This window comes from Anser cygnoides, chromosome 24 (genome assembly GCF_040182565.1).
Source record: "Anser cygnoides isolate HZ-2024a breed goose chromosome 24, Taihu_goose_T2T_genome, whole genome shotgun sequence".
In the NCBI taxonomy this organism is placed as follows: domain Eukaryota; kingdom Metazoa; phylum Chordata; class Aves; order Anseriformes; family Anatidae; genus Anser; species Anser cygnoides.
In genome coordinates, this window is record NC_089896.1 from 650892 (window position 1) to 678882 (window position 27991).

Here is a 27991-nt window from a genome sequence, read left to right on the forward strand (position 1 = left end):
GTTTCATTCTGAAGAATCAGGGACCACACAATTAACGTCAGAAGAAACACTGCTGTTGCTTATATAAAGCAGGGTAGATGTCCAAATCGCAAGAGAAAGAAGCTGTGACAAAGGCTTTTAAAAGTGTTTATTAACGGTTATTAGATGGAATGATGGCGCAATAGTGCAAACCACTGTGCAATTGGGAGAACATCCTCCCTTCCCAGCTTTCACATTTACTTTATTATACAGGAGACATGGAATAAGGATTAAATACAAAATGGGTCAGTATGATGCATTTACCACACTGTGTTGGGCTTTGGACAGATTGCTGTTCCCTCAGTGCATGTCAGTTCAGAGCTACACAGTGAGGAGTGCTTGCTACATTCTGTCCAGCTCTGCTAGCAAGACAGTTGGAACCAGCAATCTTTTTCATTTGCACGCTCATCCACAGTCTCAAAAACCTAGCACTTCACCCAACCAATTTCTGCACTTTATTTCATAAAGAATGGAAAATACCAGATATTCACAAGCCATACAATATTTACTAATACACTACAATAATCTTCCAGATGCAAGATTTCACCTATAACTCATCTATCTTGCTGGCTTGTAAACTTAAGTGCCCACTTCCTTATCTTTGCACAGTTTTCTCCCTGAAAAAAACTATTAGGAGCAAGCAGCTAAACTCTGTATTTTAGTGCTTTGAGTCAGCATTGGAAGAGATTTATTTGTCTAACAACAAGTCAGCTAGTTTCTCTAAGGAAGCTGCATTGACAGACTGTAAGTTAAAGGACACCCTTGTCCTCAAATTGTGTGTTCTGAAAAACAAAACAAAACAAAAAAACATGCACAAAAATTAAAAACAACGAGCCTCAAGGCCAAACTGACCAGTTACTAAGTACACAGTGGTTCCAACTATCATCCATACATACTTCTCCTTGCCTTTCAGATCTGCCATGGCATCTCTCTTCAATTGAATTTAGAACCACGGCCACTTGGAGACTAATAAAAACCATGGGGCAGATGCTGGAGACTTTAGAAACTGCTGAATTAAGGTAGTGCAAATCATTGTTGTGCCCTCTTTGAATGTCATTCTTATTCCAGTCCAACAAGTTACCTATACATATAAAAAGTTAAGATTGTGCCACTTGTCAAAAAACAAGACATCTCCAATTATCGATCACACTTCAGCGTACAGTTGGGACAGGGAATAATACATTACAGAAAGCAAAACCACAAGATGTTAGTTACATAAAACAAGATAATTTGTATATAAACTGATAGATACTGTCTCCATGGTTCACTAATTCCAAATACTAGTTATCTGCACATTAGTTGCTAATATTAGTTGCTATTACTAGAAGTAGTACCAGCTTGTGCTCTCTCTCAGGGTGGTCAATTCATTTCTGAGACTAGTCAGCCTGTTCGTGCTGGGGGGGAAAAAAATTCTCAGCAATGAGAGAAGGTTCCACGTGAAGATTTCACTTTTTTGTCTGCCAGATAATCAAGCCTATGATTATAGAAGCCACAGCAAGACCAACAATCAGGATACAGATCTTCTTACGGGATTTCTTCTAATAAAAGAAGAAAAAAAAAAGCCACTTACACCACTTATACCAAAAACAGATGATGACAAAAAAGCAAGAGTTTTATCAGTTAATGTAACTAGCTTCAGTGAACTAGAGTACTCAATATCCATACTTATTCAGCGGAAGTAACCAGAGCAGTCTGTACACTTGCATGTTCCTTAAACAGCACGATCCTGCAGCTAAACGTAGCTAGCTTAGGAGCACAGTGGTCCAAGACAGGCAATTAAGTCAAAATGCAACAAGACTTGCTGCTTTTATGGAAAACATAAGCTTTACTTCAAGTTAGCTACAGAAAGGAATTTAATGCCTACCATATATTTTTCATCCTAAGGGATGCCCCCACAGCTTCAAAGGAAAGCTAAACATCTCTAGCTATTTGGATTTTCTAGGTAAAACAAATAAAAACGCTAGTCCTCTGATGCAATCTCCACATAGCAACTTGGAGGTGGTGCAGAAGTATCATCGCATTTCTACAGTTTAAATGATTTAATATATAGTTACTGTACCTGGACTTTACAGCTTTGATCATCTTATTCATCATAGGAAGCTACAGTCTGTCTACATACACCAAATATTTATAACTTTAAGGATTTGAGACTAGTTATAATACTTCCTTTTCTGTCCAGAAAAACACATCCAATATATGCCTAATAGCTTCCAGACTTGGATTTAATAAAAGTTTTGAAATATCAATAAGAAAGCCATGGAGACAGGGAATACTACATGTTGCCAGGTGGCAAAAGCTACTTTCCCCTCCTTGCAGCTTAAACAGCACTGGAATTCTATTGCTTTCCAGCATCTCCCCACTCAATAGCTTGAGAGCGTCCAGTTTTCTACCTTGTATGGGAGTCTGAAGTCCCAGCATTGAAGTGTTTATAGGGCTGACTCCAGCAGAACCCTCGCTCCTTCACAGAACCTAAGTCCACACGTAAGGTACAACAATCACAGAATGGTTCAGGTTGGCAGCGACCTCCGGGTCTATCTGGTCCAACCCCCTGCCCGAGCAGAGACACCTAGAGCAGGGTGCCCAGGACCAAGTCCAGACGGCTTCTGAACAACTCCGAGGAGGGAGACCCCACAGCCTCTCTGGGCAGCCTCTTACTAGCACTCAGTCACCCACACGGTGCAGAAGTGCTTCCTGGTGTTCAGGTGGCACCTCTTGTGTTCCGGTTTGTGCCCACTGCCTCTCATCCTGTCACTGGGAAGGCACTTCCATGAACAACAATGAACAGATGCTACAGAAAACTACGAGCATTGTAAAGGAGATTTAAGCAGCAGTGAGAACCACTGCGAAAGAGTGAACGGGACAGGAAGATCAGACTACAGGATAGAAACTGAGCAGTTAGAAAGGTGCTGTAAACCCTGGTCGTCAGAAGTTTCCTTAATCTGGGCAAAGATTTTATTTGTTTTTGCATCTTTACATGTAATTTTGCCTTGGCTGATGTTTACAAGATGGGTACAACATGAGAATTTGTTGTTAGCAGAACTGTTCTGCCTTCTCCTGAGAATGGCAAAGAGCTGAACATTTAACTTGCTAAGCATATATAGAGAATGTATAGTCTGTCTGTTCCTTCATCTGAATTAGAATGCTAAATTCAATACTATTTTCTTGACTTAAGCGCTTTATCTATTCCTTTCAGAACTATTTTGTGGGAGTGCCAGCTTGCACAAGCTGTTTTTAAATAGCTCATTTGGTGTGCTACAATCCTTAACATGTGTCCTGCTATGCCTGTACCATTATTGCTCACCTGTACATTGATAATAATGCAAGCACGCAGAATTTACCTGATAATAGGCAGCTCTCTGTAACTGCTCGCTGGCTCTTTCCACATGAACTTCTGCACTTTCCACATTTGCCTCTATGCTATCTATGGAAAAATAAGAGAACGTGTTGCAAAAGAATTCAAAGCTTCACTGTTTAGAAAAAATATCAGAAATATGATGATACTTTTTATACAAAATATCAGAAAAATTGAACTATGCAGGCAGACTATGCAATTAAACTAAAGAGAAACTTCCTATTATCCAAACACTTACCAATCATATCTCCTTGGTCATGAATCATCATGGCTAAATCCTTAAATATCTGATTGACATCCAAAATGTCTGCCTGAAGACAAATTTGACAAGTTACAACAAACACTGATTACAGCTTTTCTAAGCCTCATTCTTAGTACCTCTTCTGAACATTGCTTGAAATAACAGAATAGATACCATCATTCACTGACAGAAGGGACTTGATGCTACTATTGCTGGAACTCAGGATGAACACTGAAGCCCACAATGTTCCCACTACTCACTATTTGTTTCATGCCACTAGCAATTAGCACAGTAGGGAATTGAGATGGACATTGTGACATGAGTTGCTCCTACCATCTCTGAAGGATCGCCAGGATCTTTCCTTTCACTGAAGGAAAATATACCTAGTCTCCTTCAACAGGAGCAGGGAGATTGATCTTGGCATCAATCCTCCCTACAAGGAACTCTGTTCCTCCACCTTCAGGTCTCTTCAGCCCATCCCATTAGTTAGCACCACACAACTTCTTCGGTTCATCTCCAAGTACTGTTAACCATGCAGAATCTACTGTTCACCTCTAACTGCCTGATTGCTGTTTCTCTTTCTTTAATAAGTTCAAGGTCCTGTTCAGTTATTGCCACATCATCTTCCTGAGATTGCATTTGATTCCAATCTTCACCACTGGGAAGAGATGGAAAGAAAGTAAGATACTGTTTGTTTCAGCATAGGCTTATTTCCATACTACCTTTATACCAAAGTAACAGTGAATTAAAGTTAAAAAGACTCCTACAAAACAATCTCTCATGTTCCTGGTCTTGCAACTGGATACAGAGGCAGATTTAGGACAACTACAAAGAGGAACAATTGCATAGTAGGGACAGGCCAGGAAACGTGAAGAAACTGGAAAGCAGTACATGCATATGATATTCTATGCTAAGATGTGACCATTGCCTATAATGTTATAGAAGAAACTTTTTTTTTTTTTTTAAATATCTGTACCTTCCTTTCCTCTCACCATCCACCCCAAAAAGGGGGGGATCAGTCAGGGTGAAATTCTTGGTGGAAAGTAGACTGCAAGCACAACACTATCAGAACAAAAGAACACCTGAGAAGCATCTCAGTTCAAAGATGCTCACTTGCAATCTGGCATTTGGAGATATGAATAAAGAGTATATTTTAATTAATTAGTTTAATTAAGAACTGCAAGTTAAATCACACACCAAGAGAGATGTTAAGAAAGAAATAACTCTGCACCTCATCTACCCCCATCTTGATTTCAGCACTTTGTAACTGCTGTGTACATTACACAAACAGTTTGCAGTGAAGGCAGTACGCATAATACAAGGTCATCTATGTGTTCTGCATAAGAAGCTCAAGTGTAGCATCTCCCTCTTTGAAGAGGGAAGTGTACCTGAAAACACTAATGTCACAATATGCCTGTTGGGTATACAGCTCTAAATCATAAGATAAAAAAGAAACCAAATTAAGCTACATGACTAGACCAGAAACAGCTGAGACATTGGAATTCAGCTCTGAGATGACTGTAGGGTTTTCAGGTATTTAAGGCAGAAGTTTCTGACATGTAGCACACAAGGACAATTTTAAAAGCGGAGTAGCTGCTACATGCCACTATGGCTCAATGAGCCAAAGGCCTCTGCATGAACAGGTACTTAGGTGGTTCCCCTTCCTTTAGTGAGCAAGGCCTTCAAACTCATCACAGCGTATGTATAACCGAACAATGTGGGGTCTTCAGTTCTGACTCAGTACGTGGAAACACAGGGCTAACAAAGGGGCGCATACCAAACAGCTGATCAGATGCGGCACAGTTTGCAGAGGGAGTGTGGGTAGATGAGACACGTAAGCTAGGTCTCGAGTTAGAACACTAGGAGGTTTACACAGATAGGGCCAACCCCGCATTTCTAAAATACACATAGTGGAAACTGACACAGTAATCACAAACTTTCAGAGCATCTAAAGTTCACTTTACTCACACTATAGAGTTGGTAAAACATGCTGCAAACTTACTTGCTATGCAAGCGCACAGTTACTGCGGAACCTGTATGTTCTGACGCTATCGTAACGTTGAGTTGCGCATCATAACATCAATTTGATATTATGTCCAGGGCTTCTGAATTTAAGGCAGCCTCGTACACTAGTCTGTAATAGCTCTAACTCAGCTGCTAGATAATAGCCAAACCTATAGAGTAAGTATAGAGCTCTTTGTGGAAAGAGTCATGGTGATGGAAAACATGTCTGGTAATCTCGTGCTCACAGTCCAGAAAACCAGAAGCCCCAGCTGCTACATTCTAGGGACTGTACTATTTCCATTTGGGCAGTAATCAATAACCTACATTTAAGGAGGGTAAAATACTGTCATATGCACTTAGTGTTTTTTTTTTTTCTATGCTGTATATTACGAGTACTGTAATACTTGCATTTCACATCTTTTGGCTTTTCATTTAGCTAACAGAGCTTTGCCCAAGTTACAATAATATACCTTACCACAATAATTTTAGTTATAGATAGGTAACAGTACAAACCAAGAATGCAAGAAGTGTTACCTATCAAATGAAACTAGCTGTTCTTCTCTGAACCGCTCATCAGCCTGGAAGAGATAAATAAGTTATTAGACTTGTAGACTACCAGAAGCAGCAGCAAAATCAACTGACGTATCTAAAAGACAAAGGCATGTACTGTCCAGATAGTTCTTTGAGAATGCTACTGCCACTTCAACTTTCAGATTTAACTTAAGGTAATCAAAACTAGACTTAGATTCATCTTCAGATTTAATTTTTGAATTTAGATTGTCTCAGCAAGTATCAGACGCAACTGAGAGATGAAGAGCGAGTCTGTTTACTCAGATCAGGTGTCATTGTCCGTCACTTATTTTTTAAGAGCACAAACCAAGGGATAAATATATTCCCTTGTACAAGTTAAGAATGCATACTTCACACAAAGACTTGGGACAAGGGGAGAAAAACGCTTCCACTGGTCTTTTTATTATGACTTCTTAAGAGCTACAGGAGCTTGTAAAAACAATAGGGAGAATATTTGAATATACATTGGAGATGCTAGCAGGACAGAAGCTACAATAAAATAAAGTGTGAGGTTAAAATGTAATTTAAGTTATGGTAAGCTTCCAATCGACCTCTTAATCTTTATAGCCTAGGGCTGATGTCAAAGACCAGCCTGCAAAACTAAGCTATTAGCTGTACTTTGAGTTCCCATCTCATCCTCCACAACATTTGCAACTACCAGGATTCCTTCCCTCCTCTACTAACATTGAGAAGCAGCACATTAAAATGAGTGCCTAGTATTTACGACATCTGGAATGACAAAATAATGTACTGAGGCCTCATCTGCCCTCAGTTATGTGTCAGTAGGCAGATATGAAGTTGATTGGCAAGTAGAAATCTCTGAAAACACTTGTAATTCACTATTTGTAGGAATTTTTTAGTGATGTACTTACAGAAATACGGGATCCAGCTCTTGCCCTTGCAACAGTCTCTTTTTCCTTCTCTGACACTCGCCTCTGTATTGCCTGGAAGTTATTTAAGGCTGCGGAGAAATCATTCATTAAACGTTCTTTCTGAAGCCTCTGTTGACGCTAAAGAATTGAAACAAAAACAAGTGTTCAGATATTCCCATTCACTTATTGTATCCAGACACTCCAAAACATCATAATAAAAAAATAAATGCTGACATTCAAGTGATCTTTTGATTCCACCATTCTGGGTCTGGAACTGGAGAGAACAAAAAGCCCATCATATTTTCATTTGCTATACCAAATGCTCTATGCCTTGTCTAGTGCAGAAAAGTTTCGTGCAACACAAAACTAGACTGAAATTAGAGAATTAAGACTGAACTAGAGAGGAGTTCTACACCACTAAGTTTATTAAAAACACATTCCAGTAATCTACCTCATTTAACTATATACCTTTTGGATACCTACAAAGCTTTAACCCTCTATTCCTTTACTTAGCCAACTTGTCAGTACTTAATACTCTCTTTTCCTGGTAAGGCTATCCCCTTAACTTTCTCACAATGGAGGCCTGAGCACAGCAGAACAACTCTGGATGTGTGGGGCTGTCTGTTCTCAAGAACACTCCCCACTATCCCAGCTTTGTGAGCTGTCTCTCTCAGCCATGCCACACAAGCCTGCTGTTATTTTAATCAGAATATCCATTCTGATAGAATAGAATAACAATTTCAGTTTATCTTTTCTTTAGTATCAACTTATTTAGCTTCCCTAGAACACCTCCTTTGAGTGTTGTGATATCTCAGTTATGGGAAAAATGAAGTGGAAAAAACTTGTCCCAAGGACAGTTAATACTCAGGCCAATTATGTTTTCCACTACAGAGATTTCCAACAGCTCTCTCAGGGCTCTAGTATTCTAGAACAGCTGTTCTCAGGCTTTCTAGTATTGTGACCCTTCAACAAGCTTGTATCATTTCAACAGCCATTTCAACAAGAAAAGTATTTTCAATTTCTCCCCTGCATAAGCTGCTACAGCAGCCTTGTAATACTCCGCAGTTTTCATCTGAGCTGTCTGGAAGCAACAGCCCCTCCGCCAGGGGAGATCCTCAACATGATACAAGCTCCTACAGATTTTGATTGAATTGCTCCATCAGGCTTCATTTACCTTCAGAAGTTGCTGCCGCATTCAGCAACATGCACACGTCTGGAGTTTGCTCACCAAAAGGAGATTAACTGAAAAATACTTGCTGAACAAACATGCAAAACATGGCTATGCTTACAACTAGCATTTAAACCTTTAAATACAGAATTAAATCTACTGAGAAAGCAGCTGCTGACCACAGATCATCCCACAAGAGTATCACAAAAGCATATAAATCAGTACTGTGGTATTGATTTAAAGTAGAGTCGAGAGAACTCCAACAGCAGAGGACTGTCCTTTCCCTTTCCCACAGGGAGACCATGAAGGACTGTTATACAATGACATAATCATTGCCTCATCGAATTTATTCAAATACGAGCAAAGTGAGAGCTCCTTCCCTCCCCCACCCCCAATACAGCTAATGAATCACATCCAAGGGGAAGCTTTTTTTGGCATGATCATACTTCATATTGACATACAGTTTGCACTAAGCTCTTCTCCTAAAACAGTCTCATGTCACCAAACACTTCCTGATCAAGTGTATTTTTCAGAAATTTACTCAGAAAAAGAACTACATATGCAGGTCTCCGTAAACATTTACGGATATTTGCTGCTGAGAAGTGTCATCCCCCCATGTCATAGAGTCAGGACATAGCTAGCTTCATTTATCTTCCCACTTCAAGAACTGTCTTCATTGCAGACGGCTGCTGTCTTTTCATCTGTGCCAATTCAAGCTCTGTGAACTTGTGTTCTAAGCTAGCTTAATGAAAAAAGTGACCAAAAAAACCCAACCTGCAGGTAAATTCTGTGTGCGTACCTGTTCAGAAGCAGACAGAGGAAGTGGCAGAGACCCCAGCTCCTTTAGATATTCATTGGTCTCTTTGGCAAGGCAGTTTGCAGAATGCTGTAGCTGTTGTCTAAAATATGAGTTCAGAAGCAGTTATACAAGTTTCTTCCAAAAAAGCAGTCTCTGAGCATTTCAGTTTTCACAATATCAACCAAGAAAGCATTCTGGGATCAGATATCTTTAAGGATCTTTTTTCAGTAATGGAACAGAGATGTACTTTTAGCTTTCACCATCAACATGGCTCCAGCCTACATTATAGAGATCCAAAGCAGCCCTGTGATCCCTGCTAGCTAATACAATTGAGTAGTTTTAAAGAGATATTCTCCTCCAATTGCATAAAGAGAGAAATTCAAGGGAGGCAAAAGTTTTACTCAGGGAACATAACCACTTTTAGGGTGAATTGTTGGTGGTACCAAATTGGTAACTAACTCTTCACTTGGCAACCTGATTGACTAAACTGACTCCACTGCTTAAGCATACACTTGACAGAACTACAGAGACCTCAGAGATAGCAAATTCTTACTCTTCTGTAAAAACTAATCATCAGAGAAGAATGATACAGCTTCTACTTTGAGAAATGCAAGGCCTTTCCCAAATAAAGGCCTTAAACCGCCCACTCCAGTCACAACATAAAGATTCAAAGCTATCGGTGCAAAGGATCTGAAGCAGCACCTCCATTAGTACCGCAATTACAGGAATCCACTGGTTACATGAAGTTTAATGTTAAGACATCATCTTCTACATGAAATATGTGGTTTATTAGAAATGTTAGTGCTTCACAGAGAATTGAACTGCAAGTTTCATTTGACAGCCATATGTGTATATGCAACAGCACAGACCAAGAAAATACAATAATAAAGCAAGGATCAAGTTGTACTGGAATTTAATAGGTATAAGATGTGTCAACAGATCTGGGTACTCCATGTGCACAGCAGCACAAGTACAATTTAGGGCTGGTAAGACAGACGCTTTATTAACTATGGCCGTAATGAGAAAACATTCAGACAGCATCTCTCCCTCTGCTCCCTTGTTCCATGCCAAGCAACTGCAGAGACCCAACCTATAGACTGTTTCAGGAGGGAAAAAAAAGGTAAGGAAAAGGAATCACTTCAGTGTTAACAAACATGTCACCTCCCCTTGGAGGGATTGACTCCTTGAGTACCCTGTTAACTGCCACAATTCTATAAAGCAATCAAACAGAAAATAACGTGGCAATATGGAGAGATGTCTCTTGGTGGAGCCTACAGGAATAGCACACCCAGTATTAGGTTAGAAATGGGGAGTTTGAAACAATCAGACTTCACTTTTTTTTGATAGAAATGTTCTTTTAGGATAAACTTTTCACCCAGACCTCTCAAATCTTAACAATTCTATTTTTACACCACATATATTGAAGTGAAAAACAGCTATTCAGCCCAACAGATACATGAATCGGCATGTTCAGGCTGCATTACTACCTAAGTTGTCCAGCAGTAGATGAACTGCATAAGCCACCCAAGCATTTTGTATTAAATTTGTATGGCAGCTGACGATTTGTGGAGTACAACCACTCACATCTTAGTGAATAAGAGTCATTTCCACAACAGAACTAGAGAGGAAATACATTAATTTGGTCACCAGTGATTAGTTCTTTAATCTACTGATTAAGTACAGGTTAAATCACCTGAACAGCTCAGGAAAGCAGATTCCTTTCTCTCTTTGACTCCGATCACATCCTCCAAATGCAATGTATGTTAGTATGAACTATCACCATGAGCCACGCATTTATCCAAAAATCCACTATTAGAAAAAAATTGGGATGTTGGATGTTCAGAGTTTCAAGGTGCAGTCACATGAGAGATAACGGAAGAACTCGCTTTCAAATTTCCTTCCTTACTCCAAAAATTATTCTTCTCATAACTTAATATTTATGCCTTTCAAGTTTGTAAAAGATGCACAGACATACAGATTCCCTGTAAAGTCTCTCTGGAAGGTATTTTAAACTATATCTGTTAATACATTTTCTATATTGTTCCTCACTGGGAAACTCTTCTTGTGAAGTTTTATGTGGCATTTTGGCTGCCGTAGAGGACTGCTAATGTTTCCAGTACCCAGCTCCTCCTGTACTAAAAGATACTTTTTCAGCAAGTGTGGGTCTTCCTTGCTGCTTTTTACTGCTCTTACGTGAGGACTAAGTAACTAATATGGCATTAATTCCTTTTAAACCACAAGTGAAGCAATTAAGACTAGTCCTCAGTATATTAGCCATGCATTAGCTGTACTCTACTACCCTTTTTAGATACTCTATACCATTTTCTAGTCAATCCTATCCAGCATCTTAGAATGGCTTCTCCAGAGTCCTGGAGACACACGCAGTGAATTACTTAACACATCTACTCATTTTGTTTTATAGGACTACACTAAATTGCATCTGCCCAAAGCAAGTTATTCTGTTTCTCTAAGAATACAGAGGCAACTAAAAGAACCTACATAAAAGTTAACTCAGTTAATACTTACAAGTTTTCCTGGAGCTTGCTGGAGTCCTGCTTGGTTCCCAGCTGGCTCATCAAATTCTTTATCTGCACAGCTAAGATAGAGATCACAAGATAAGTTAGTAAGACAAGTTCTAGAGTATTTTATTCCTGTATGAAGTTATTCTTCTAGCTTCTCCTAAAGAAGGATTTCTCGCGACATTTCACTTAACTCAGGCTGGTAAGACAACACTTACGCTTTGCATTTAAAGCAAAGAATGCATTTTAAACATCCCCATTTAGAAACATTCTAGATTACTAGATTAGCTTTCCTCTAAGAACATGATAGGGAGGCCTACATAACCTGAAGGCAAATATCTGTAGCTAAAAGCATGCCATGCTCCTATTTACTCAGTCTTTTTGGAACTAACAAAGGTGTTTGTTTCTAACAACCTTGTAATTTCAGCACTTAGGCCATATCTCTCCTACAAAGAAAGGCTGAGAGAGCTGGGCATGTTTAACCTGGAGAAGAGAAAGCTCCGGGGAGACCTTATTGAGATCTTTCAATACTTTAAGGGGTCTTACAAAAACGATGGACTCTTTGCTTGGGTAGATAATGATAGAACAAGGGGGAATGGTCTTAAACTAAAAGAGGACAGATTTAGATTAGACATTAAGAGGAAATTCTTCACTCAGAGGGTGGTGATGCACTGGAACAGGTTGCCAAGAGAAGTTGTGGGTGCCCCATCCCTGGAGGCGTTCAAGGCCAGGCTGGATGTGGCCTTGGCCAACCTCATCTGGTGGGTGGCATCCCTGCCTAGGGCAGGGGGTTGGAGATAGATGATCTCTAAAGTTCCTTCCAGCCTGAGCCATTCAATGATTCTATGATTGTGTTGCCACTTTCACATATTCTAAAATTGCTTAATATATTTGTGCTCTGTTTTAAAAACGGAGATCTGAACTGATTGCACAGGTTGCTAACAGTTTTTTATATATTTATATATATATATACGTACACATATATATAATATATATATATATATGAATTATGCTACTCACTGTAGCCAAAACTTGCTGCAGCACTGGCACAGTCTTTCAAGTACAGCAGATAACACTGGCGTACGTCAGTTATCTCACATCAATTTGAAATCAGGCTGTAGCCAGAGATGTTCTAGCCCTCTTCTTACCCTATCTACTCTCTTTCTACTGTTTCCCTTGTGCAGGCACTAGGTATTGTGCAACCACAGTATGAATAGCATTAAGCTGTTAACCTTTCTGAAAAGCAACTACCATTTCTTCTCTACCTCAGAAGATTATATTTGAACAGATCAGCAAGCTCATTTGCTGTAGCCACACACTTTTTAGCATTATTAAAATAAAGATGTTAGGAGCACCACTTATGACAGCAGTACAGTGCTTGCTTGGCTCAGGTTGATCCTGGCATCATATCCTATCCCCTCCAGCAGTGAGACAGGCAAGATCAAGAATGATCAACTCAATATAGTTCTACAGGCAGCTTAATGGTGTTGAATTATCCAAGGAGTTTAACAAAATTTACTTCCAATTCAGTGAGATCCTACCATTGCAATTTCTTCTTCTAGCCTGGAGCAAGCCACTGCAGTTAACACAAGGTGTTGCTAAAGAAATATCAGATTCCTACAACAGCCAATTCTTTTAAAGGGATGTCCAGCATCTTATAACAGTTCAGATGGGGCTACAATATGATTTAATCAGTAATTAGGCAAGGATTTTGACTTCTGCATACAGCAAGCATAACAAGTTTCTTGGCTTCTGTTAGCTCATACAGCGGAGAGCTGTTTAACAACGAACACACTGAGATGAACACAGCTTCCAGCAAGACCACAATAATTTCACAGATCTACTGGCCACAGGTGGGTCACAAAAATTGTCAGTCAAGTTAAACTGACAAATAACACACCGTGTTCTGTGTATGGATATCAAGAACCAGGCAGGTGGCATTTGTGCTATAATGTCTCGATACTTTTGCTACTTATTTTTTCCCTCCTTTGGGGGAACATTCCTGTACAAGTCTCATTTCCATGCCAGGCAGTGTGCTTTTTGTTCTCGTCTTTGCCAGGTTGATCAGTCTGCTGTGCTTAGCTTATTTCAGCCAACAGCAATGCGCAGAATCTACATGAAACGACAGCAAAGCTCCTAAGAGGCCAAAGAATGAGGCTGGAGCTCTTCACCTTTATTCTTTAGATGGTGGGTATAAGTATCAATAGAGATAGCCTCCTCAGCCAACAGCTTTCAGTTTAAAAATCCTTTTTCAGGCTGTGAAGTCTTCCACGTACAGACCATTACGCATTTCAGATTATTTACAGCATTTTAATCTCTCCTCTAGATGTTTAGGTAACATGCAGCCTTGCAAGGAATAGTTTTACCAGCTCCCTCCAACAGTTCTCTGTACATTTTGTGGGAGGTGCTAATTCTGCTGAGTTTCCCAAAAGGAGTGAATAAAGTTCAGCTGCGTCCACTGTTTGGTTGCTGTTTTTGCCTACAAGGGATAAAATGAGGAATGAGAGAAAGCGTAAGGCTTCAGTTGCTCTTCTCAGGTTTGAATGGAAGCCCTTTATAAATGCGGAATACAGTTAATTACCATAATAGTAAGTCAGATGTTCTGTGTGCTCCCAACCACCTTGATAAAAACTGTAAGGCTATTTGTTTCATTTGAGATAGGCGGCACACTGAGATAGGCAGGCTGCTGGTCATGAGACAGTGGAATATTGTACAATAAGAAAGAGAAGCTGAACTAACTAGAAGAAGATCATAGAGAAGTCCCATGGAAGGGGAAAAAAAACACACAAACAAAAGCCATGTTATCTGGCAAACTAGGGAGCAATTTCACAGGCAGCCATGGCTATACCAAGAGCAAACAAACATGACCGAGCAGAAGCAAAGCGGTCTCAGCAATATTCATAGCTTTGTATAATCAAACTGGAGAAGTCACCACCTTACAGTAGAAAAAACATTTTGAACTGATCTTGCATACATTGTGTGCATACATTTAGACAGCTAACTCTATTTTTTGAAAAGGCAGCACGTTTAGGAAGGGGGTGTATCACGAACTCTTTTGGAAACGACTCATTTAGCAAGCCGTATTTCAGTGATCAGTAACAGAATTTCAGTGACTACCTTACGACGTCGGTAGCATTCTCTGATGACAAACCTATGCCCAAGAAACTGCAGCGCTGTTTCGCTGACGACATTCTGTCCAGCAGCAGAACGTCTCTTTGCATAGTTCTGCTCAGGAATTTCAGAGGAAGCTGCAAGTAGACACGAGCCTTCGGGAACTCCTGCGGCAGCAGCTTCTCCGGGATGCCCGGAGCGAGGCGGGGTGACGGCCTTTGGCTGCCCGCTTCCACACAGCACTAGCAGCGGCACACACCAAGGCGCCCACGCGCGGATCAGCGGCCAAAGGGCCACAGAGGGCGGGCTCGGCCCCGCGGGGGGCTCACGCGGGTGGGTAAAAGCGCCACGGTCGCGCACGCTGCCCGGGCTGGGGGCAGCTGACAAGCGCAAGCTCTCCCTAGACCCCAGCCAGGCGGGTGCGGAGCTGCCGGACCGACCGACCGGCCGGCTCTCGGCCCCCGGCCCCCGCCCGCCCTGCCGGGACCCTGCCGGGGCTCCCCCTCGCGGGGGGCTCCCGCTGAGGCGCGGCGGCCGCCGGGCTCCGCTGCGCCGCGCTCCCCTCCCGCGGGTCCCGGCCGCACTCACTGTACTGCGCGATGCGCTGCACGTTGGCGCTGCATGTCTGGATGATGCCGCCGAAGTCCCGCGGCGGGGGCGGCGCCCCGGGCCGGTAGGGGTCCAGCGGGCCGTACGACATGGCCGGGCGGAGGCGGCGCGGCTCGGCTCGGCTCGGCTCGGCTCGGCCGGGCCCGGCTGCCAGCGCCCCACCGGCCCCTGCGCACGCGCGGCCGCCGCTGACGGAGCGCCCGCAGCTGCGCGAGGCGCGGCCGCCGCGCGTGCGCGCTCGCGGCTTGGCGGGGCCCCGGGGTGCCGTGGGGAGGGGGCGGCCCCGCGGCCGGGGTGAGGGGAGGGGGCGGCCCCGCGGGGCGCCGGGGTGGAGCCCTGGCTTCGGGCGGCGTCGCCAGAGCGGTGGCTGGCTGTGAGGGGAAGCCGTGCCTTCCCCTTGCCCCTGCCAGGGCTCGTGCTGGTGCTTGGGCTCGGCTGAGGGAAGGAACTCCTCGGTTTGGTCGGGTCGGGCGGTGTCCCGATCGGACTCGTGCTGTGGCCAAGCGCCAAAACCCGCATAGGAGAAGGAGGGGGATGTGTAACTGCAGGGACACGAACAGGGGCAGACAAGCCTCTCCCTTTGGGCATAACCTGTGCTTACACAAAAGCAGTGCAAAACAAGACTCAACGTTTGAGGCCTTGTGAGATGGGAAGAGTTCTGCTGTAGCATCTCTGAAAGGCAACGAATGATGCTGACTTTGTAAAAGGCCTAGAATTTATACAGTTGTGGTTTAAAGCCAGTAGACGGCTCAGCACCACCACACCACTCTTCGCTCCCTCAGAAGGACGGGGAGAAAGTATGGTGAAGAAGCTCATGGTTGAGATAAGGGCAGGGAGATCCCTCACCAATTACTGCCACAGGCAGAACAGACACAGCATGGGGAGCTTAATGCAATTTATTGCCTATTGCTAACAGACTAGAGCAATGAGAACGAAAAGCAAACTATAACCTTCCTCCCATCTACGTCCTTCTATCTTCTCCCCCCGAGCAGTGGAAGAAAATGGGGGTCGCAGTCAGTCCGTTGCACATCATCCGCTGCTTCTTCACGGTCACTCTGCCCCTGCTCCCCGTGGAGTCCCTCCCACGCGATGCCGTCCTTCCTGCATGGGCTTCCCACAGGCAGCAGCTCTTCAAGAACTGCTCCGATGTGGCACCGTACCACAGGGTCTGTCCTTCAGGAGCAAACTGCTTCGGCATGGGTCCCCCACGGGTGGCAGCTCCCCCCAGACCCCCTGCTCCTGGAGAGGCTCCTCCACGGGCTGCAGCACGGAGATCTGCTCCCCTGTGGTACCCCGTGGGTTGCAGGGGGACAGCCTGCTCCACCAGGGGCCTCTCCATGGGCCGCGGGGGAACTGCTGCCCCAGTGCCTGGAGCACCTCCTGCCCTTCCTGTTTCACCAGCCTTGGTGTCTGCAGGATTCCTTCTGTCTCAGTTTCTCAATCCTCTCTCCCAGCTGCTGTTGTGCAGTAGTTTTTTCCTTTCATAAATATTCTCTCATGGAGACACAACCAGCATCGCTCAGCGGCTCAGCTCTGGCCAGCGGTGGGTCCCTTTTGGACCTGGTTGAAACTGGTCCCTATCTAACATGGGGCAGCTTCTGGGCTCTTCTCACATAGCCCTCCCCTGCAGTGCCCTGCTACCAAAATCTTGCCACATAAGACCAGCACCTTAGTCAATAAAACAGGGGGAATAATGAATAACTGTTTAAAAGTAGAGCATACATAACAGTTCAGGATTAAACTTTATCCCTTCTCTTTCCATTATAGTGTTCTCAAAGACAATTATGAGTACCCTCACAGAATCACAGAATGAAGTTAGCCGGGACCTCTGGGTCCATCTGGTCCAACCCCCTGCTCAAGCAGGGACACCTAGAGCAGGGTGCCCAGGACCAAGTCCAGACGGCTTCTGAACATCTCCGAGGAGGGAGACCCCACAGCCTCTCTGGGCAGCCTCTTACTAGCACTCAGTCACCCACACGGTGCAGAAGTGCTTCCTGGTGTTCAGATGGCACCTCTTGTGTTCCAGTCTGTACCTATTGCCTCTTGTCCTGGCACTGGACACCACTGACAAGAGCCTGACTCTGTCCTCTTTGCACCCTCCCTTCAGGTATTGATACACGTTGATACGTTCCCCTGAGCCTCCTCTTCTCCAGGCTGAGCAGTCCCAGCTCTCTCAGCCTTTCCTCGCAGGAGAGGTGCTCCAGTCTCTTGATGATCTCGGTGGCCCTCCACTAGACTCTTTCCAGTATGCCCATGTCTCTCTTGTACTGGGGGTTAGAACTGGATACTCTAGTCAGGGTTTTGGCTCACCACTGCTGAATAGATGGGAAAGATCACCTCTCTTGACCTTCTGATGACGCTTGGTCTAATGCAGCTAAATATCATTAGCTTTAGCAGCAAGGACCGACTGCTGACTCCTGTTTGAATTGGTGTCTACCAGGACCCCCAGGTCATTCTCTGCAGAGCTACTTTCCAGCTGGGTGGTCCCCAGCATGTCCTGGTGCCTGGGGTCGTTCCTTTCCACAAACAACTGCTTAGAATTGCATCTGAAAATGTAACACACACGTACTGGCTCCTAGGGAAAGCCTGTTTTCAAGACAGCAAAGCAATTTAAATTAAATTATCAGTTATATCATTTGTTTGTTTGGACAACTAATTTTATTCAAACCAAGGCTGTAAAATTAGTTTGATTTTTTTTTGTTCTGTTTTAATTTTTGCTTAAAAAACCCAGACCTGTATGTGCAATAGGCACTTATTTAAACTGAAGCATGTGAACAGTTTGTCGAAGTTGATTTGACTGCTCATGTGCTTGACGCAGCACACAGACAAATATGTGCCGATTCTGAGTGGTAGCACACACACTGACATTTGACAAGTCAATGTGTCTTCAGTGAACGCAAGTAGGACTTATGACAAAGAAGGCAAGCGATGGAGAATGCACAGGGTAGCACAGTCATTTCCCAGATTGACCCTGTTCGTAACAGAAATTAACTTGACATAGAATATAGTAAATTCCAAACAAAGTAGAAGATGTAATCCTCCCTCCTGCCCCTGCAAAATTATATTCCTAAGAAAGATTTATTAAAATAAATTGAAGAAAGGCAAACACCTGGAGGTGCTGAATTGTGGTAGGAAGTAACTTGTTCTGAAAGTGTTCTCTTTTAGAGAACTAAATAAGCAAACCATTGTCAGGACATGAAAATAAACACTGAAAAAGAGAAGCAGCACTTTAATATATATATATATATATATTTTTTTCTCACATAAGTTTACAATAAGAATCCGGATCTCTGTCTTCTTGACTGCAACAGATTCATGGCTTCCAAAGATCTGTGATGACACTGGAATTGTTTGGCTGCAGCTGAGATGTACAGTGTACTTTACTGGGTGAGCTGCTCTTCTGAAAGAACTTCCATTTTAGTGTGGTGCATTTGTTGTTTGAAATCCCACACTCCCTCTGTCCTTTGAGGAATAATGACACTCGTATACAAGAAAAAACGATCTTTTTCTTACTCTTTTGTTCTGTTTTGCCAGTGTCAGGTCTGAAGGGGTGACAGACAAAAAGCCAGTCACTTGAAGATGGACATGCTTTGTTGTGTAGATTTCTGAACTGATAATTTACACATCACATTGTCTGTTGAAAGCAACCAGCATCTTTTCTAGTTGCTTTTATGCCCTGTGAGATGTTTTTATTTATTTATTTATTGGGGGGGAGGAGGTGGAGGGAACATGTCACCAATAAAATGTTAATTACAAAAGAAGGGAGTCTCTGGGTCATGAGATTTCACTGCACACATTGACTGATCCATGGGGGTGGGAGGGAGCACAACTTAGGCTTCCTGATGCCAGGTAATTCCTACTCTAAATACAAAGGTCTTTCATCAACAGCAGGCATAACCGTTGACTGTAAAATCAATCCATGTTGTGTACCAAGATCTCCTGCCTCCAATTCTGTCTATCCTTGTGGAAAAAGTAAAGCCCAGTTATAAGAAAAGGTTTACAGCCGTTTTATGTAAGCACAGAGTGGAGAATTCTTCAGTGTTTGAAGAACCAACTCCTCAAGCATGCAGTCATTGCCATTATCTTGTTTTGCACGCTTCTTCAGTGAAGTAGGACCACTATGGAGAAACCAAGACTGCAGACCATATAAGTGGTTAAAAAAAAACCACACAGGCAATCCCTTGGTTCTGAGGGACCTTGTGGCATATGCAGCCCAGGGCAGTGCGCAGGTTCTCCGACAGCGCTTGCTACTGCCCGATAGGGATTTCACCTGCACTGCAGTTTTACCTACAGAGTCATCAGTGTAAATTCGTCCTAGTTTCTAGATGTATCTCAAAAAAAAAAAATATCTCCAGCCCTCCAGGGAAGATTAGTCCCATCTCAGTGGCATGCTTGTCATGGGGCTGAAGGAATACCCCCCCCCCCCAAAAAAAAAAATAAAAAATGCTGTGGGAAGCAATGGAACAGGCAGCAGAGAGAGCATGCATATATAAGGAAGCCTTGACTGGATTCAAGCCCAGCTATCTGTACGCTGTATTGCCCTAACAAAAGTCACTAGCTTACATGTTGCTACCATGAATTTAGGACCTTTCTTCATTGGCTAAATCCAATCATGTACGAAAATAACTACCACATCCAGAGTGCCTGCACTGCCTGTTCATGATGGAGTCTTCAGAGATCTATCAAACATCTTCATAAACAGAAATTTAATCTGGAATTATCTCTTGAGAGGGAAACAGGACGTGGAATATGTCATCTCAATCTGGCTGGATGCATAACAGACCTGTCAACTGAAAAAAAGATTTGTAAGCAGAGAGGATACAGAGAAGGAAAAATACAGAGAGCAGCATCATGGATTGTCACAACTGAAGTGATGCCCGGAAGCCCAGCAAACTGCAATTCTGTCTGCTGTTTTTGTTTCTGAGACTGCAGATGTGCATAGGTGCAAAATGGAATTCCTAGTGAGCACAGCCCTTTTGGCAGGTGAGGAGGTGATCACAGTGTTGCTTCTGAGGACCAGTTCTGCTCTGGAGGTGATTACACATAATTGCTTCTTACTGTTCTTGACCAGCAGTGGGAAGTAGCTCATTGCCTGGTAGAAGTGCTCTCTGGCTGGAAATGAGCAGGTCATGGAGGCTGGCTGGTTGGAGAGACAGCTGTTCCCTAGGCGCATGTAATCTGAGCATTGAGAAGTGGGTCTAGAAAGCCCTGGAAGTCTTTTTAGGCATCGTGCACTCATTCCTGCTTGGGTATGTCACCTAAGCACAACCTGTGTTTCTGCTGTGTCTTCAAATGACATGTCAAATCTGAGCTGCTCTGAGTTGGAGGATCTTCCTGACTGTGCTGGAGGTGGCTGTAGGTGCAGAACAGCTGTATAGTGGAGCTCTACAGGAGGGTCCGTCTCCAGGATCCCAGGCTTCAATGGCTGTCACCAGTGGAAGCAGAGGACAGGGCGCTGGCGACAGCGTGGCTGACCACCTGGTGTGTGCTGGCATAGAGGGCTGTGTATGTCAAGCTGTGGCAGAGACCTCACTGCCTTAATTTTCTGTGGTGCCACAAAATCCTTGGGAAATTTCTAAAACTAGAGACTGTTCTGGAGTCTGTGTGGATGAAATGGAGAGGGGATGGAGTTGTCAGCTGTCTTGGTGCCTTTGTACCAGACAGTGTCCTTGCACCCAGGCAATCTCCACCAAACTCATAGCATGGCTTGGTGAGACCTCTGTGTTCCCACTGTGCTTATAGCAATATCCAGTCCCAACACCAGGCAGAAAAGAAGATTGTTGGCCTGGATTTATTTCAGGAAAGGCTGCAGCAGTGTTGATTGAAGGAAAGATGGGAGCAGAGCCCATGGCAGGGTACCGGGACCGTTTCTGCACCAGTGGTGGGGAGATAGGGCATAGGGAGCTCATGGGGTAGAGGTGTAGTTTTGCAGAAGGTGTTAAAGCTCCCAAAACAGCTTTGAGGGCAATCCCGTTAACAGCAGTATGCTTGCAGTGCGTCCTGCCTTGGTGACAAGGAGGATTACCAGGGCCCTGGCTGCTCGCTCTGGTTTTTGTGGGTGCGAAGTGCAGAGATGTCACTGCCACCACACACAGCCCGAGGCGGCCACGGGAAGGAGGGGGCCGGCACCCACTTCCCAGCGATGACCCAGGGCACCCACCCAGCACCCAGTTCCCCCAGTACCGCACCCGGACTGGGCTGTGATACTCAGCGGGGCCACCGGGCGGCAGCAGCGCCCCGTGGCAGTTCCTGGGTGGCCGCGGGTGCCCGGGCCGGGGCCTGGCCGCCTGCCGGCTGTGCCGGTACCGCGGCTGCTGTGGTGCCAGGGCCCCGCTTTCACCTCTGGTGGCCCCTGAGCCTCCTGTGCACCGGGTGCCACAGCCCTCCTTGCAGCGTGTCCCCGTGTTCCTCAGCTTCACGCTGCCGACTACCGAAAGCCAAGTTTCGGGCCCTGGCCTGGAAGCAGGCCCTGCTGCGCGTGGGGCTTTGCCTGCCCTCGGTGCTGAGGGCGGTGGGAGACACCCCCCCTCCGCCTGGAAAACCCTCCTGTCCGCTTCCAGCCCCTGCCCCTCAGGCATCAAAATAGTCCCTTGCTCTCAGAGAAGAGAAAAGGGAAAGCCAGGATGTGCTTTTCAGAAGGTGCCAGGATTTCAGGAACTGTCTGTTTAATAGAGAGGCCTGTGAGCTACTTTGACTTAAAGCAGGCCCTTAAAGAAGTTCCTGCATGGATCAGGAGCAGCAGGATCCATCCCTTTGCTCCTAGCTTTCTCATTGCCACTCTCACACTACGTTTATTTATTTATTTATTTATTTTCCTGGCATACTACGTATTTTAGCCTATGTTCCAACTCATGTGACCTGTGAAAGTGCTGTAAGGTCTTTTAATGAAAGGTCGTACCCTTACACCATGGATACTCCTCCAACACGCTCGTGCTCTTCAGAGATCTCACGCAACCCTGGTCAGCAGTGCAGAAATGAAGGAACTGATTGAGCATCCTGCTTTAATGAGCCTCCCTTCTGCCCAGTGGCTGTGTAAAAACTGCAGCGAATGCTTTTGTGCACGACGTGAACCAGTGGGCTGGGGGGCTCCTGCTGCCTGCGTGCCCTGAATGCATGCGCCCGCTGAGCACACTGAGGCAGATGCAGGGTTTTGCATACTGAAAATATAAGGAGGGCTTTTTCAGCTCTGAAAGCTGTTTATTCTTTAGAATGTACTGACACCAGAACGGAAAGTGCCTTTTCCTGAAACTGGCTATTTATAAACAGCCTGCTCTGCCGAGCCTTGTCTTGCAGGGGGGCAGGGACTCTTGCAGCTTTACTTTCATTGTCTCGAATTCACGCACAGGTCCTTCAGACAGCAGCAAACAGAGCAGATCGTGCTGACCATCTGCTGGGGACACGATATAGCACTGACAGCTTTTAATAACTCTTTGGAGTTACCAAACTCCAGTGATTATCTATTTCAACCTTAAACATTTTGACTGTGCTGTCAGCTCTGTCTACGGCCCTGGATTTTGGCAAAGGCTTTGCAGGAGAAATTAGTCATTTGTGGCAGTCTTGCTTTTGACACGTGCAACAGTTGTGCTAGTTGGAAGAGCACGATCCTTGGGGTGTACTGGCAGAAATCGGCGGCAGTTTTTAGCAGTCTTTCCAAGTCACTGAGCAGTGTGCAGTGTTCACTCCATGCACACACTTGTGGTAGGATTTGTCTGCTCTGAGATGTCTAAAACATAACAACATAAGCTCCAAGTCTTTGCTTGCTTTTCTTTCTTGTCAAAGGAGGGAAATAGGTACCTTCAAGTCTCATCTCCATGAGATGTCTTTCTCAGGATTTTATATACTTTCATTTTGAAAGGATCCTGGGCAACACTCTTCCTAAATTCCCCTGTTCCGCTCCAGCAGACCAGCAGCTCTGTGGGGCAGTGCTGAGTTCCTCTTCTTCCAGGGACACTTTTGAAACCCGTCAGAAGCTCCAAGGAAGCTAAGAATATGTTTAATTATTAAAAATACTGCTCCTTCCCCATCCTAGCTGTGTCGCCTTTGCAAACACAGTTTGCTCTTGGCACTGCTCACAGTACAGCATCACAGTGTTACTTTGATTTTTCCATCCGTAGTGATGTGCTTCCGGCTTTTGTGATCTGGCTCTCAGGAGCCTCATGCAGATGACCAGTGTGGCTGCCAAAACAATACACAGGTGCTCAGCTGAGAATAAAAGAATGAAATAAAACTCTCTCTCTCCTGATGGTTTGTATTGGATTTATATTGCTTCATATTGGATGTTTATATCAGAAAAAGGAAGAGGTGTCAGTGGGATTGGGAGAGGACTACACAGCCCTCCAGGCACGCAGGAAGAGCAAGATTTCAGTGTGGTTCTGCGCAACAAATGCAGATGGAGGAATGAGGATGAACATGTATGGCTAGGAACCAAAGAAGACCTTGGGAAAAAAAAAAGAGTGGGAGAAGACTAGAAAACTGTTGAACTGAGGAACGGAGGTCTTTTCACCCCCTTGATATTTCACTGGTCATGAGTAAGACATGGACTTATGTAGCTGGCTGAACTTGCAGAATTCCCTGGAAATGTGAACTCAGGGATATTTGTGACAGATCTTGAAAAGAAATAATATTCATTCCTGAGTCTGCAGAATGCACTATGGCTCTCTTCAGACTGAAAATTTTCACTGCATCTGAGCTACACACACACACAACTGACAATAGGACTTGGCCGACTTGTCAAAACTTCTCTCAACTCACTAATGCCCTGCAACCGTCTTTCCTATTTACAGTTGAAACAGGAAGAGCAGGACTTGGTCCATACCTTGGTGTAGCAATTATGAAGCAACCTAACGGCAGACTGTAACCAGCATCTGAAAATCATGTGTTGTAATGTGCCGTGAACGGCTACATGCCCCAGAAGAGACCCTCATCTTACAAATACTGCAGAAAGACGGATCACAGAGTTCCTACTGTGTTTTCTAATCAACATTGTTTTATCAGAAACCTGAGATGCAGATTCCCCCTTCTCTCTTCCTCCTTCAGGGCAAAGGTTGAACTGGGAATCAGGCTGGGATTAGATGCTTGCAAAAGCAGTCACTTGCAAAGCTTTTACTGTGGGCTCAGCCCTTTGGCTCTGGTATATCGCTTGAATTTGGCAAAGAGCTGCTTTTCCTAATCTCCATTCGTGCAGGGACATGTGGAAGCTCCTGGGAATCCCTGCCTCAGTCGGAGAACTGGGGTTCAGCAAAGTGGGGCTACTCTCCATGAATTCTCCACAGTAACATTCTCAAGAGATTGCAACCTGCCTGCCTGGCTCAGCTCAGTGATGCACAGCCCCTCTGTGTTTCTCTTCTTGCCTGTGATGCCCTTCCCCATGATCCAGAGACCAGAGAACACATGAGGCTGCTGACCCAAAAGAGAGATAAAATTTCAAGTCATCAAGCCAACAGCTGGTGCTTTCAGACCCTCTTCCATGTATCTGTGTGCATGACCCTGAGCCCATGGCTGGCTCCTGCGGATCCAGGTGGATATGCAGATGAGCTATGGCAGGCACCCCACTTTTTCCCATGTCCTGGCTCGTATGGGGGTACTTTTGTGTCAGCTCTTCTTTTTCATTCCTACTCAGTGCCGTTAGCAGTACCATGTACACCACACGAGCTAGCAGATGCCTGACTGCCATTTCCTGCAAAGCCCCAAGCCATCCAAAGAGGGCTCTTGTAGAAGAAGCCACAAAAGCCTCTAGCATCCTTTGCTACAGTCACAGATCTCCTATCCCAGTGGTCTGCCTATCCTCAGTGCACGTAGGATAGGGCTCGGAGAGCAGCTCTTCTTCCCACAGCTCTCAACAGAGAATGAAATGAAAGCAATTCTTTGAGAAATCTCCTTCAGATGGAAAAGAAGAGCCATTTCACCAAAGCTGTCGTTCCGGGCCCAGCAGGTGTATAATGTTTTCATGCGCACTTAGTGCTGGTGCCTGTTCGTGAAGCTGAATTTTCTTCCAGATCACAGCGGCCTGTGTCTGGGTGAAGGACTCCCGCTTCTCTACACATCATCTGAAGTTGCCTGCCAGACCTGGGATCAGTCTTTCTCTCAAAGTTGGTTCATTTGTTGTATCATTTTGTTTATGTCCACAGAAGGATTTGGCTTGTCCCCTGATATGCAGAAGAGTCACCTGTATGAAGGTAGGCAGCTTGTTTGTGGAAGCTGTGTGCACTGACTACGGATCCATACTTAATTGAAGTTAATTGCATTATCACTTCCTCCCTCTCACCCAGGATGCTTTATCTCCTGTGCAGGCCAGCAGAGAGCATGATATACAGCAAAAGATTTTTAGGGGATTCCTAGCGCCTTGGCTGTACAGTGCCTACAAAACTTCCTTATTCTGAGCAGTGACTGTCTCATATGCTAGGGGAGGATTTTAGATCATTCTCAAATGCATGTGTGCAAAACCTGTTTCTTTCTCTCCAGAGAAACAAAGTGATATTTCGTAATTTTGGAAATATCTGGAAATATCTTGCCTGGTCCAGTGTGTTCTGAAAAGAGACTGCAAAGTAAGAAGGAAAAGGAGTTACTGGAGCAAATAACTTGTTAGTAGCAATGTCTGTAGCTGGAGATGGGAATGTGCTTCAGGTCATTGCGCTGGGCCAGCTTTAACTCTCTTTGTTTCTCTTTCTGGGGTGCACAGCTCAGTGTGAGCTGGTCTGGAACCTCAGCTTGATACAAAACTGCTGCTTGCAGAGCTTACAGAGCTTAAACATCTTAGGAAGAGTTTGCTTACACCTTCATAACTCCCTCGCAGATTTCATTGGCAAAAGATACTGCTGAAGTAAAACATATCAATGAATTAAAAAGTAAATGTATGCTTAGGGAGGTTAGGTCCACAGCTGTGTATTTAACATGGTAAAGATGTAATGTGTGTCTCAGGAGCTCCTCAGACCACTACTTTCCAAAACCTGTGAGGGAGCATCATAAGGACCATGTACAATCACCCGGTTTTTCAAATTTCCTCTCCAGGGCTAGATGGACTTTTGCCTTGGCCTTCCCCAGCAGTTATCATCTTAATCCAAATTTCTGGTTATGGACAGCGAGGGATGATCCACACACGGATGGGTGACACACTGGGCTTTGTCAGAGCGCAGGTTCCTGGGGTACACAGTGCTGCCTTGAGGTGTGTCTGACAGCAGCGCCTAGGGCAGAGGGAAGCCTGGCAGGCTTGCAGTGCTCCTTCCCAGGTTCACTCTCTGGCATTGAATGATCTGTGGCTCAGAAACATCCTGGATCAAAACCAGGATCTTTATTTAGGTGGATTTTTTCCTCGAGTCTTTTGTCTATCTGCTGTTTGAAGCCACGTGTCTCAGCACCTATCACATCCTGTGGCATAAGGGATGTCCTGGGTCAGGCAAAACACTGTCTAGTTTCATATCCTGCCTCCAAGACTGTCCTCAGTGGATGGCTTTGGAAGAACACAGGTATAAGGCAAGCACACATGTCACTGCCCTGGCCAGTTTTCCAGTTCTTAACCCTCTCTTGTTCTGCAGCCTCCTAAGTGAGACATTTTTAATGTGCTTACAAACCCTCCATGGATTTCTTTTTCAGGAAGCTGTCCAGCTGTGCCTCAAACCCTCAGCAACCTTGCGTATCTACGATGTCCTGTCGAGTGGAGTCCCACAGCCCAACCATCTGCTGTAGAAAAACCCACCTCCTTCAATTTGCTTTGGATCTGTAATTTGCCATTATTATTATTATTATTGCCATTATTATTATTATTATTAGCATTATAATTAATGCTTATTTCTCTCACAGGCAGAAGAGTGAACAACGGCATCACTTCTCAGATCCTTTCTGAACAGAGTTCTGGTTAGCTCTGGTTCTGGTTAGCTCTGGTTCTGAACAGAAGTTCTGGTTAGCTTCTGACACAGAAGCTGCCCCACAACTCTGAACACCCTAGCTGCCCTTCTCTGAACCTTTCCCAGTTCCACCCTCTCCTCTAAGCCAGGGAGGCGGTAGGAAGAGGACAGCACACAATGTCCAAGCTGGAGGTGATCCACGCAGCCATCCAGGGATGGCCTCTGCGGAGCTTCCTACTCTGCTCTTAACAGTTCTTAACCGTCAGCCGGGTTTTTGATCATACAGAAGAATTCATGTAACGTGTGTCGTCCTCCCCCCGTCCCCCCCAAGCAATCACTGTCAGGAAGAGCTTTACTGAGTTTTAAGTTTTGAGCTACATGTTGCATGAAGAGATACCTCTGCTCACTCAGGTGTGAACCTGGCCTCCAGTACCTAAATCTGCAGAGATCAGCAGATACCTTCCATTACACTTGGAGAAAATCATTCCCTACTCACCTTCCCTGTTACTTGTTTTATCAAACTTTGCCACCCAGTCTTCTGCCTCCCAACTGAAGAGTCACAGTGTATTTTTGGGCTTTTTTTTTTTTTTTTTTTGAAACATTTCTCTGCCTCAGGTGTTTTCCCTTTCTCTACAGCTTCTCTAGCTTTGTTATCATTTTTTTTTTGTGATAATAAGGCCAGCATTTGGGACAATTCACTAGTACAGACAGTACACAGGATGCAGCTAAATTGTGTATTTATACTGTAGGACACTCATTGTTTGATTCTTCTTTCTATTTCTCTCCTAATGGAGAGAAATGACTTCCAGCCTTCCCGCTGCTTTTCTGTCTCCTGCTGAACAGCACGCTAAGATTTTTTCATGGGAATATTCATTATAACACTAAGAT

At 44.5% G+C, this 27991-nt stretch overlaps 1 protein-coding gene across 1 annotated transcript; it reads right to left on the reverse strand.

Moving 5' to 3' along the window:
• Positions 1–110: 110 nt before the first annotated feature.
• On the reverse strand, positions 111–15450 carry STX12 (syntaxin 12). Its single transcript, XM_066982789.1, has 9 exons — positions 15243–15450; positions 11551–11620; positions 9025–9124; positions 7058–7195; positions 6150–6193; positions 4164–4269; positions 3609–3681; positions 3357–3439; positions 111–1556 (listed from the first exon to the last, which is right to left on the reverse strand). Exons 1-9 carry the CDS (start codon positions 15352–15354, stop codon positions 1464–1466), a joined length of 819 nt encoding a protein of 272 aa, XP_066838890.1. The 5' UTR covers positions 15355–15450; the 3' UTR covers positions 111–1463.
• Between the last annotated feature and the right edge of the window lie 12541 nt (positions 15451–27991).